The sequence below is a fragment of the Danio aesculapii genome, chromosome 9 (assembly GCF_903798145.1).
Source record: "Danio aesculapii chromosome 9, fDanAes4.1, whole genome shotgun sequence".
NCBI classification, from domain to species: Eukaryota; Metazoa; Chordata; class Actinopteri; order Cypriniformes; family Danionidae; genus Danio; species Danio aesculapii.
Window position 1 is genome coordinate 37576674 of NC_079443.1, and position 13714 is coordinate 37590387.

Genomic DNA, 13714 nt, shown 5'->3' on the forward strand with positions numbered 1-13714 from the left:
ATCACCTCACACGATTGATGAAATATTTAAATCTGAAAGCATTTTTTTCAATCTGGCTACATATGTTACAATCAAATGTTATGGTTTAATCTCAGATGGTCAGACAGTGATTCATTGATTTTAAATTATAAAAATTTTGGTGCCTGATATCCAGAAAGCTACACTACAGAGAATGTAGTGAATAACATGGTGTTATAAAAGATTCACTTTTATTAAATTCTTAATTCAAATATATAGAGGTTTGGACCTGACACTTAAAGGCGTAGTTTAATTTTAAATGGAAATGTATTTACTATTTACTTACTCTGAATTTATTATAAACCTTTATGAGTTTCTTTTTTTCTGAAAAATGTGAGAAACCTATAACCACTGACTCAGAGAGTAGGAAAAACAAATAATATGGTTACAAGTTTCCACACTGTAAAATCCAAAAGGTTAAGGTAACTTAAAGCATTTGAGGAAACCGATTGCAATTTAATTTCAAAAACGAATCCAAATGAGTACTGTGAACCTAATCCACTTGAGGGAAAATAAGCAATTTGAGCACAGTAAAAGCCAATAAGTTAAGGCAACTGATAAAGAAACCGATTGCTACAAACCATTTGAGTTACAAAACTAATCTATATGAGTACTGTGAACTTACCCCATTTAAGTTGAAGTAATGAGGTATTTAATTAACTCATTACTTTCAACACAGTTCAACACTCTTTTAAAATCAGTAGTATTAACTTTCAGTAAATTTTGAGTTAACTACACTCATTCCATTTGATAAAGTTGATTGTTGGGTTTCACGGTACAACATTTTTCAAAATATGTTCTTTTAAGAAACTCAGAGGTTTGTGACAAGTAAAGGTTGCATAAATTACTACAAAATAAACATTTTTGGTTGAACTATCCCTTCAACGTGATTTTCACTCCAAAAAGTTTTGCTGCTTTTTTAAAATGAGCTAAAACAACCCATTTCTTGAGTTTTTTAGGGACAGGAACTTAATTGTTTTATATTCAATCAACTTAAAGGGCATCTATGTTAAAAAATCACCTTTTGAAAACTGTTTGGACAGAACTGTGTGTAGGTATAGTGTGTCTACTCTCATATTGAAGTGATAGAAACACAACAAGTTTCTTTTTTAAAATGTTCTGACGTTAAAACAGGATATAAATCACAGTGATTTTAATGCCCATCGCAACGTGACGTAGGAGTGCAATTTCCCTGCCCAATGAATTGATTGACAGGTGCCATGTCTCCATAATAACACGTATACACATGTCCACAGAACATTTTTTTGCTAAAAAACTGGGATTAAAACATATGATACAACCCTCTGTGATCAGTCTCTATCAATGACTGCTGTTTATCTGACATAACACATGATGAGAAGCAGGCACGCACGTCGAAGAGAAGCAGCTCATTTGCATTTAAAACCACAGGCTACAAAAACAGCTACAGTATACTCAGACACCAAAATGGGTATATTCTACATTATATAATAAATAGTCTGATGGGTATTTTAAGCTGAAACTTTACAGACCCATTATGGAGACACCAAAGTCTTATTTTACATCTTGTAAAATAAGTGAAATTGAACAGAATTAACATAATTGATTTGCGTTGAGACAAGATGAAGGAATTGGTTGAAAGCCAACATTTTTTATTATGTTTCTAGAATACCACCTGATGTGTTTTTGCCTATGATGTAAAGCATAAGTCTCAAACTCGATACCTGGAGGGCCGTGGCTCTGCACAGTTTTGCTCCAACCCTAATCAAACACAGCTGATCCAACTAATTAAGGTGTTTAAGACTACTAGAGACTAATAAACAGGTGTGAGTTGAAAGTGGTTAGAGCTAAACTGCAGAGCTGCGGCCCTCCAGGAATTGAGTTTGAGACCATGGATGTAAAGTGTCTTGAGATGCATTCATGTTGCAGACTTTGCTCCTAATGAAACATCCTTCTTCATACAGGAAATGATACAGTTTACTGGACGGACATGGGTTTAAACCGGATCTCCAGAGCCAAGAGGGATCAGACATGGAGGGAAGACATTATCACCACTGGTATCAACAGAGTGGAGGGCATCGCAGTTGATTGGATTGCTGGTTAGACACAATTTTACATCAATTTATTATTTGAATGCCACTTAATATATGGTTGGGTTTGTCCATATTTTACCCAATTTGGGGTTAACACAGCATTGAGTGGAGTGTATTTCCATTCTGTCAATCATCACTGAACTATAATAACAGTTTAGGGTTGTAACAGTTCACAACATAAAAAGTTCATATGATAAAGTGGTCTTGTGGTTTGATAAAGCAAAAATAAAGTGTCCATGATTTGTACAATTAATATTTTTATTAAAACTAAGATAATAAAACTCGACCCATTTTCTAGGGTGTCTTAGCAGGTTATATAAAACAATAATGCAATAAGTTGCTCAACTCTTGCTATAAGGTTTCAGGATTGAAATGTGGCTGAATTAATGAAAACAGTAAAAATAATTGCTGACTGTGCTGGAACTTCTGTTTTTCTTACTTATATGACTTATATTACTTAATAAATGCACTATATAAATGTTCATTACGTACTTTGATACTTTGGCTTAATCCCAGTTCTAAATCATGTTATCAGAACAATGTGGAAATGTATTTTAGCACTTTTCATTAAAGTTCTTCATTAAATAAACATTTAAAGATCATTAAATATGGTTTGTCCATATTTTACCCAATGTGGGGTTAACACAGCATTTATAGAGTGTATTACCATCCTGTCAATCATCACTGAACTATAATAACAGTTTCAGGGGTGTAACAGTTTACAAAATTCATATGACAAAGTGGTCTTCTAGTTTGATAAAGCAAAAATAAAGTGTCCTTGATTTTTACAATTAATATTATTTTTATTAAAACTAAGATAATAAAACATGATCTTTTCTTTACTTTGGACAGAGATGGAGATATACTGTACTCGACCCATTTTCTGGGGTGTCTTAGCACCAATAAAACAATAATGTTATAAGTTGCTATACTCTTGCTATAATGTTTCAGGACTGAAATGGGCTCAATTAATGAAACCAGTAAAAATTCCTGGGCTGGAACTTCTGTTTTTCTCGCTTATGTAATTTATATTAATTAATAAATGCATTATATAAATGTGCATTATGTACTTACTTACTTAGGCCCAATCCCAGTTCTATATCATATCAGAACAATGTGGCAATGTATTTTAGCTCTTTTCATTAAAGTTCTTCACTAAATAAACATTTATTAAGTTAAAAAAATACATAAAAATATGAGTATATAAACCATATGTTATTCTGATTTATTACAGGCTGAACTTTTGGCAGCAATTTAAATTTTGAGGCAACCACTACACTTTAATTACAATCCAAACAAAAACCATTCATGCATTAGTTTGGGGAGGTTGTTACTTAAGACTAGACTGTTTCACAATATGATGGAAAAACATAAACGTCTAAGTTTAGCTTTGTGAAATATATAAAAAAAAAAAACATACCTATAACTAAAACAGGAAAATACATGCTGAGTGAAAATACTAATTCTCTCTAAATGCCACTTAATAAATAGTTGGGTTAGTCCATATTTTACCATCCTCATTGTATTACCATCCTATCAATCATCACTGAGCTATAATAACAGTTTTATTGGTGTAACAGTTCACAAAATTCAAAGTTTATGACAAAGTGGTCTCATGGTTTTATAAAGCAGAAATAAAGTGTCCATGATTAGTACAATTAATATTATTTTAATAAATGCACTATATAAGTACACTATCACTGTATAAGTATATGCATTACATACATACTTAGATACTTAGGTCCAATCCCAGTTTTGTTTTTTTTATTTTATGATATCATGTTATCAGAACGATGTGGCAGTAAGCTTGTAACTGTACTGTGTATTTACACCTTGGCTATATTTATCTATGCAAACACAACAATGAACGTTATAGCAGATATGAGTTATTATTATGGATTATACAAAGCAAAATTTAGCTTTAGTTAAAAATTTTCACCATTTTTTTTTAAGCATGACCGTAAAACACAAACGCTGTTACGAATGTATTAAAAATATGCTTGTTTGTTGTAAAATTTCTTAATAATGCCAAAAAATACTTAAGTTGGTACATCTCCTGACTTGCGTGTGCAGCCATGTTGTATTCCGGGACAGTTTCGTACCCCTGGGTTTCTAGTGTGGTCCTGAAAAATCTCAGTTTCAAGGGCTGTCTAGCACTTCCCCTTAGCCCTACACCTTCAAACTAAAGATAATTGTGTAGGGGAAGGGCTAAGGGGTAGAATTTGGATTGGGCCTTACTTAGTAAGGACATTTTTTTCAGTTATTTTCAATGAGAGCACCACATTTCTTGCAAAAATGCTGGTGGACATGCGCCCTTGGCATGTTCTTATGTTGTGGTAAACACATTAATGTCACTTGGCATATTGCAACAAGCTTGTCCAGCATATGCATTATTTGGAGTTGTTCAGCAAAGTAGCAGTATGAACATTGTATTTCCCACATTTTAGGCTCTTTTATTTTACAATTATTTATTATCCAAATAACCACTGTGAATTGTTCAGTTTGTAATGCATAGCAAAATCTTCATTCTGAACAGTTTATTATGAATATGTGTGACGTTACATCTCTAATCAGAGTGCATATGACTACAAAAATACAAAGTAATATAATCAAATTTAAATTGTGAATGGGTACTTTTCTGTTTGTTTATGTTATGTATTTATTTATCACATCAGGTAACCTTTACTGGACAGACCATGGGCTCAACCTCATTGAAATTGCTCGCTTGAATGGTCTCTACCGATCAGTTGTAATATCAGAAGGACTGGATCAGCCAAGAGCCATTGCAGTGCATCCACAAAGAGGGTACGTCAAACGCCTCCAAGACATGAGTTGCATGAGTTTAGCATTTTCTGCTGTTCAGTAATAAATCTTCTGAAAGAGTTTGCAAATTACCGAGTACATTTTAGGCAACTATGCAAGTGCATTAGAGCAGATAATAATGAGCTCTTGGTTGAGAAATGAAATGCAATTTAAATCTTTGAAGGTCAAATATATTTTACGATCCGACTAGGGTGGTTTTGCTGACAAAATTAGCTTTAAAATGTCTTGGCCTCCACTAATGAACCAAATTAAAAATTTAAACCCAGCAGATATGCATCTCTATTGAGTCGCAGACCCATTTTGTAGTCCATTACTGTTTTGTTTCAGCAATTAGTGTCAAACTTTGCAGTCTCCATTTGTCTGCGTTTTGTCTGTGCTTGCCTCAAGTTTGATGTTTACACCCTGCAATCAGAATCACACACCGAGAAGAGAGGTTTTCAACATACGAGTGCTTTAACCCATCTCCTATCTATCTGCTGACAGCAGACAGCATCAGGATGGGGATCTTCTAAATCCCAGACATCCAAAAAAAAGCCACCCATTCAAGCCTAAGGCTGTAAAAGCTGTCTTCCTTTTCCAGTTGAGTCGAACTTTGAATGATGTTTCTTTGGTAGTGTAACAACAGTTATACACTTTAAAGGTGTAGCTCACCCTAAAATGAAAATTATGACATCTTTTACTCACCATCCTGTTATTTCTAACCCATAGAGCTTTCTTCTGTCGAGTATAAACTCAAATTCTGTGCAGGTTTCTCTTTTCCTTGAAATTTTATAGTGAATGGGGAAGCTTTCAAGCTTCAAAAATGATGTAAACAGTATCATAGTAATACTTTATATCTCTCTTTCCAAACAGCTAAAACTCTAAGTAACTTTTCAGTTGGATTTGAGATGGATTAACAATTGAATGGGATGATTTAGTGAATGCATTAAATTGTTAAGTGTAATTTGTTCAAGATTCGTAGTTATTTAATTAACAAGATGCTCTTGGGTCAATGTCAAGATTTCAAGGGATAAGTGGTTTTGACAAAACATGATCAAGACTAGAGATGCATGAGTCATTTGAACCACTCTGGGCTACATTTTATAACTTGAAATCATTTTCTACACAAATAAGAAAAGTCTGGAATGACTTTATGGTGAATCAATGATGCCAGTTTATTCTTCATCTGAATTCTTCATGTAAGGTGGAAATATGGACGTGTGAAGTTTTCAATCAATCAATTCATTGAAAAAGTTCAGTTCATGTTTCATAGTTCGCTAACAAATATGCCAAGGTTTTCTTGGGCTAATGTCTAGATGTATTCAGTAATAAACCAGTCATAAGCAGACTACTGTATCTTTGCATACTTTAAAAAAATCTACACTATTGTGTGTTATATATGTTAAAATCATATTAAGGTGAATAAACAATTATTCACAATTAAAGTAAACAGTTTGCCTAATTTTTTTTTAATTGTAGTTCTTTTCAAAACTGTTCTTTAATGGTCTTTATGAAATGTATATTTGGTTTCAGTAAAGTGTAAATCTGAATCTATAATGATGGGGTTGACTACAGGAGTAGAATCCAATATGCAGTTTATTAGAGTAGTCAGGTAGGGATTCTAGGGACGGTTGTATTTATGGGAGCAGACAGAGTCACGTAGACAATGTAACAAGTAAAAGGGTCGAGGCAGGCGACAAACACTCATAAACAGTATAAACACATGAACACTACAGTGAAACAAGACTCAGCACTGGATGAGTGTGAGCAGTGTATATATGGTCCATGTAATCAGTCATCAGCTTCATCTGTGTGTGTGTAATAAAGAGGTGAACTGATACCGGTGTGTGACTGTAGGTCATGATGGGACATGTAGTTCGGTAGATTGACAGTAAGTGTTCTCCAACTATCCACGAAGGTTATATCCCTGACAGTCACAACAGAATCAGAGAAGTTTTAAGTAAGTGTGCAGATGACAACATGCCCATGGCAAGATATTTTTTACTGATGAAAGAGTCATAGGAGACTTTTGCCCCAGGGGTATGGATAATTTCGGGCTTGACTGTATATTCAGTGATAAACAGACTCATAGGATATCTTTGCATCTTTTTTGAAGCATGGTTTAAGAATCAAATCACATGATTCATTACAAATATTCAGTACAAAAGCATAGTATGTTCACAGTCATTCACACAGTACTTTTTAATAAATATGCCAACATGTAATTCTTGTCTGAACTCTTTCTTTAAGATCGCTGTTAAATATAGAATTGTTGAACTTGTAACCAGGACCTATTTTTTTTTTTCAATTAACAGTTATTTATTCTGGACCGAGTGGGGGAAAAACCCTTGCATAGGCCGCGCTCGATTAGACGGATCAGACCAAGTGACTCTGGTCAGTTCTGGCATCGCCTGGCCAAATGGAATCACCGTTGACTATGAGGTAGAGCGACATGATGCAACTTCCCACCACTCCACTCACTCTCTTTTCTTCTGATACTGATAAAATGGAGCTGCTCAAAGGAAGAGGCGCTGATGTGCATTTTCAAATTGCTTTCTAGGAAAATAGATTATACTGGTGCGACGCCCGGACCGACAAGATAGAAAGGATCAACCTTGAAACCGGGGAGGGCCGAGAGATTGTACTGTCAGCCGCCAATGTGGACCTGTTCTCCGTGGCTGTGTTCGGGGCTTACATCTACTGGTCTGACAGGTAATTTATTATTTTACTAAGTGCTACACTCTCCAAAGTGGCCCAAGGAGCCAGCTGCTACAGTCTCAATGGATTAACCCCTTCTGAGCAAGGTTATTATGAGACCTGCCGTATGTTTCTGTCATCTCCCAAGCAGACTCCGTTGGCCTTATGTAAATAGCTTTTACCGTAAGTCACGCGCAAGGTGATGCTTTCTCTCGGCTTTGTAGCTAAAGTAGTGTTTTAATGAGCCTTGCTACTTTTAATTAGATAACTGCCACCATTACACTGATGTCAGATTCTCTTTCCCTGCCTTACCTCTGGCAGAGCCCATGCCAATGGATCAATCCGCCGTGGATTCAAGAGCGATGCCACCGATGCTGTCACCATGAGAAGCGGCCTTGGCGTCAACCTGAAGGATGTGAAAGTGTTTAACAAAGGCCGGGAGAAAGGTTGAGGTTTCAACTTAATGAGTTAATTTTACTATGTCTCATATGTTACATGACTAACCAGATTTATTCTGAATATCTCAGTGTGCATACAGTGATGCCTTTTGTATGCTTTTGCATGCAGGCACCAACCCATGTGCGAGAAGTAATGGAGGTTGTCAGCAGTTGTGCTTTCATTTGGGCAGCGGACGGAGGACCTGTTCTTGTGCTCACGGCTACTTGGCCGAAGATGGCTTTGCTTGCCAAAGATATGGAGGCTATCTTCTTTACTCTGAAAGGACTATATTGAAAAGCATCCATCTATCTGACGAGAGCGATCTCAACTCCCCTCTACAACCTTTCGAGAATCCGGACTACTTCAAGAATGTCATCGCTCTAGCGTTTGATTATCGGCAGGAGAGTTCACCTCACAATCGCATATTCTTCAGCGACATCCATTTTGGGAATATTCAGATGATCAATGATGATTGGTCTGGAAGACAAGTCATAGTTGAAAGTAAGTCTAGTTGGTTTTTTGGGCTGTCATTGTACTGATGCTGACTTATAGTTGACAAGTCTTTTAAATTTTAAAAGTGGTTTTGTCGACTCTTACTGTAGATAATCTAGTCTAGTTGGTTAAATTGGTTTTATTGACTCATAGTTGAAAGCTAAGTGCACTCTCGTAGTTTACAGTAAATATGGTTAGTTTTATTGTAAATACTTTCATGCTTGTTCTAGTGTTTGGCTTTTCGTGTTATGATCATGAAAGATATTCAAAGATGCTGCTTTCCCAAATGTTGGTAATTATTTTTGCTCTTGTTGTCTTTGCTAATGCAGACTCATAATTGACAGTGGATCTACAAGGTTTTTATTGATTCATAGTTGACAGTCTGGCCTAGTTGGTCCTATTGGTTTTATTAACTCATAGTCTGATTGGTTTTGTTGTAAATCAATGCTGAAACCCATAATTGGTAGGCTCGTAGCTGGTTTTATTGACACATAGTTGACTTATGCATTCCATTTTAATCTAGTTGTTTTTATTCATACTAGATTGGCATTGTCTACTGTATATTAAATTTAGACTCAGTCAAGATAGTCTAGTCTGGTTTGTCTGATTGTTTTTGATTTTTCACTTACGGTTGAAGAGTAAGTATAATATGAAAGTGCATCGTTAGTCTTATAGTCAATTGTAAAGACTATAGACAATAGTAAAGACTGGTAAACAGTTGAGTCTAGCTAATCTAACTGATTTTACTGTTTGACAACTGACTCATAGTCTAAGAGTAAGTATATAATCAAACTGTAATCAACAGTAAGTCTAGTTGGCTTTTTTAGATTGTAGTTAGAAGTACGTACAGACTCATACAGTAGTCAACAGTCAACTCTAGTTAATAGGTTTTATAGCCGGAAAGTACAGAATTATAGTTAACAGATTTAGATGGTTTTTTGACATGAAGTCAAGCATAAGCACAGACTCATAATCAACAATCTTGCAGATCCCATTGGTTTTAATGCTGATAGTCAAAGAAAAATCGCAGAATACTAGTGGACAGTAAGTCTTGTTGTTGTTTTTTTTTTTTTTTTTGCCTTAAAATCAATAAATAGTATTTGAAGAGTTCACACTTAGATATTGTTTGACAAATGTTAGCAGGTTTGGCATGCTGTCCCAGGAGAGAACCCTGAGCTCGGAGATAATTGAGCCTATGGCTCCCTCCTGGTCGATTGAGCATGTAAGGAGAGTACAAGATCAGGTAGTTCTTGAGAGCTCCCCGTGGTAAAGGAAGAAAGAGGGGAGAAGGGGTGGATGGAGGGTTTTTTCGGAAAACGAGAATAAGGGAAGGAAAAAAGAATAAGGGAGTAATTTTAGCTAGGCTACTTATAGTACATTTGGATTAATCTGATTGGTTAGCTAAAGATTGAAGATGAGAGACCAGCTGCGGTCAATCATATCACGTGCTCCTCTCGAAATTAGTTAGTGAAACTTCACGTAGTACAGATTCATAAGCTGTGTCTCATTTCAGAGGCTGCATCCTTTTTAGGATGTAGACTTCCAAGGTGAGTATTTCGAAGTGAGTATTATCTTGAAATGAGACAATCTAGCGTACAGAGGAGGGATCCTTATCACCTAGCAACCGTAAGAGCTGCCATTAATAAGTGGTAATAAAATTTTTAATAAATTTTTCACAAAGTGAATTTAAAACTTATAATATGTGATCTGAAGGCAAAACAAGTTTACAAAAACTGGAAATATATTTTCCTTTGATCCATACATGTACAAATAAAAATGTAAAATGTCTATAAACTTATTTTTAGTAAGACATGTCATACTCTTTTCGTTTTTTATATATATGTTTAGATATCCAAGTAAAATAAAACCTAATTCATAAATTTAAAACTGTAATCCGCCAGTTGTATCCTTCATTACCTGGGAAACGAAGGACACATTTGGAGGCTGCATTTGAAGGAGCCTTTGATTTTTATTTTCTTTTAAATAAGACAGTCTTTGTCATGGCGCGATGATGCAGTGCCCTGCGAATGCATTCATCAGAGGATGCAACCTCTAAAATGAGAGACAGCTTTAGTCAAAAGTCTAGTTGGTGTAATTGCTTTATTAACTCATAAACTCTTTTTTTGGATGGTATTTTATTCAGATGGGATAGTCTATGATTTTATTCACAATCAAATTCATAATGTGTTTTTTTATCCCCCAGCTCCTAAGTATAAATTAGCAAATAATGATCTTGTGTTTTGAGAATCACCAATGTTTGTATAATTGTTTTTAAATGAGAGTCATTTTCTAAATACTATTTGACCACTATCAAGCGCAGTACATTTGCACTTGTATGCAACAATGGACAGTTGCATCAATTAAATGCTTGAACATATTTGCAGAAGTAATACAGTGAGTGGGAGTACTTAAGCACAAAAAGTAAAAAAATAAATCATTTGAAGTTGGCTCTTATTATAACAACAATATGGTTTTAAAATATGCTAATTTACTCTCATGCACATGAAAAATATAAACCAAGTAGCCACATCAAATGCAGGCCCACTTCCAGATTCAAATCACTGAGGCTGCTTCCGAAATTAGTGAGGGTGCTCCAGCCTTAATCCACATCTGTTTTGACATATGATGTTTTTGTCCGTTCTATTCTTTTGGTTATGACTAATTATTGTATTTGTATGCAGATATCATTCCCTAAACTTGGCTGTGTGTATGTCGCCGTAGATCCTACTAGCATAGCATATAAAAATCAAAACGTTGGGTTTTTAAAATTATAAACAGTGTTGGGTAAGTTACTTTAAAAAAAGTAATAGATCACAAATTACTGACTGCGACTGTAAAATTGTAATCTGATTACATTACTAATTACTTCATGTAAAACGTAATCAGATTACTAATTACTTTACTTTGAAGTTACTTTTAAAACATAAAATACCTATAAAAATGCAAAATAAACTGCAGATCTTTTAGTAATTTAATATTCACTGAAAAAGCTCATGGGTTGATCACAGCAGGTTAACATTCAAAAAACTTAAAATAGTTAGTTTATATAGTTTATATAAAATAGATAGTTTACTTAAAACTTAAAATGCTCTCAAAATTCACTTGCTCCAAACCTGTTTGTCTTTTTTTTAAACACAAAACACATGAAGAAAACTGGATACCTGTAACCATTGAGTGTTTTGTGTTTGTCTGCAAGTTAAATACGAGTGTGGGTAATAAGCGCTCCCAATATGTGTGTGTAAGACGTGTGCCTCAATTGAAAATATGCACGCAAAAGACACGATATGTGAACGGCACCATAAGCAGCTACGCTTCTCTTCACAATCAAAAGATACCTTCACTCCCAGCCCTGCACAATAATCCAATTTAGCCTGTTTAGGCTGAGTTGGATCGTTGTGTTTTTGGATGCCGATGTCCTCTTTCATGATGAGTATTGTTGTAGAATGCTTTCTGTTCAAGTGCTTGAACAAGTTGCTGGTCAAGTTTAAAGCAGTAGAAAAGTTCTTTAGAAACTGGACGTAGACATTTCACAGCAATATTTTAGTTTTTTACGCTCAGTGAAATCAAAGTATTGTCTGTATTCCCTCTTGAAGAAGCAAACACTCGTCAGCAGCAGCACGTTTCCCAAATATTTCCAGCTATAATAAGCTATTTAAACATAGTGTCTGACGTTGCAGTGGAAAACGCTATTTAAAAGAAGCATTTTTTTCTTATAAAATCTACATTTGTAATGTAAGTAACACAATTACACTGACTTTAGTAACTGAAATCAAATTACACAAATGTAATTTATTACATAACTGCGTTCCCCAAATCGTCACCTTAGAATTATAAGGTTCTATCTGACATTTTTTTCAAAATTGAGTTATTCACATATTCATAGTAAATGACAACTTATTTAGATGATGTGATGTTTTTTATAAGTTGCTTACAAGTTAAGACTTTTTATTTAAAAGACAAAACCGGTTTATCTACAAAGTCGAACACTAGCTTGGCTCTGTAAGGTTCTTTCTGTGAGCCAATCAGCATTTTTAATGCACGCATGAGGACCAATCAGGATCAACTTTCTTGGTCATTTAGCTGGACTGCTCCATTGACAGTGGGAAAGAAAAACAAAATCACACAAAGTTAGCTAAATAATGCAGCACCACACAAAAGCGAGATGTGTGTAAACGTGACGATTTAGAAGCATTTTTTGACGTTGAGATGAAATGTTCAACTTTACATTGTTGAAAAAGAAGTTATTAAAAATGTAATATATTAAATGTGAAATATTTTTATTTGTGTATATAAAGTCAGTAAAACATTTTTTCAGTGTTTATTAAACTCATTTGCTCATTGTCTGTTTTCTTTTAAAGTGTTTAAATTTGATATTTAGCCTTGAAGGGCAAATACTTAATTTAATTCATGGGGCGCATAATTCAATAAATATAATTCAATAATTCATATAAAGCATAAAATTTTATAAATATTAACATATTACTGGACACTGTATTGTATAGCACTGGACAAAATATTTAGCACAGCCTTGTATGCTTGATTTAAACAAGAAAAAATATTCATCCTAAAACATTAAATAAATGTTATAGAAACTTTTCTTTCTCCAGCATAAACATATTGTTACAACACCAAATTATATATTTTTAGATTTTATTTCTTGATAAGTAATGCTTCAATGAATGATCTGCCAGATAGAACCTTATAATTCTAAGTGGAAAAGGATTTTTCAGAATTAGAAGGTTCTATCTGCGTTTACCGTGTTTTTTTTACTCCAATTTGCAAATGTAAAAGAACTTTGATAATTTACATTTAGGGTCTCTGTCATGTTAATGTATGAAAGAGAACTGTTATGCATATATTGTTTGCTATATGGAATGCCAAATCTTTGAAGCTCAAAATCTAAGTTGACGAAATATGTAATTATAAAACAGTAACGTGTTACTGTGGAACGCATTAGACCCAACTTTGATTATAAACTGCAAAAGTCAAAAGAGAGTTCCATTTGTAATCAGTACAGAGCTCATGTCAGAATCTAACTGTGAATTCATCTTCATTCAAATGCATATAACTTTTGTTATATATCTTTTTATTATTATTATTATTATTATTATTACAGACATTGACAGTTACCATCCAGTCAGCTGTAGTCAAAGAATAAGTTTAGACTTATAGTAAACAAGAATACTTGTTGGATT

At 34.3% G+C, this 13714-nt stretch overlaps 1 protein-coding gene across 1 annotated transcript in view; it reads left to right on the forward strand.

The window, feature by feature from the left end:
• The window catches only part of lrp1bb (low density lipoprotein receptor-related protein 1Bb), a 625723-nt gene that overhangs the window by 454573 nt on the left and 157436 nt on the right, over positions 1-13714 (forward strand). The window contains exons 36-41 of the mRNA XM_056465638.1: positions 1962-2096; positions 4766-4895; positions 7208-7334; positions 7453-7604; positions 7911-8035; positions 8157-8528. Coding sequence (XP_056321613.1) covers positions 1962-2096; positions 4766-4895; positions 7208-7334; positions 7453-7604; positions 7911-8035; positions 8157-8528 — 1041 coding nt within the window. The remainder of the gene's footprint in view (positions 1-1961; positions 2097-4765; positions 4896-7207; positions 7335-7452; positions 7605-7910; positions 8036-8156; positions 8529-13714) is intronic.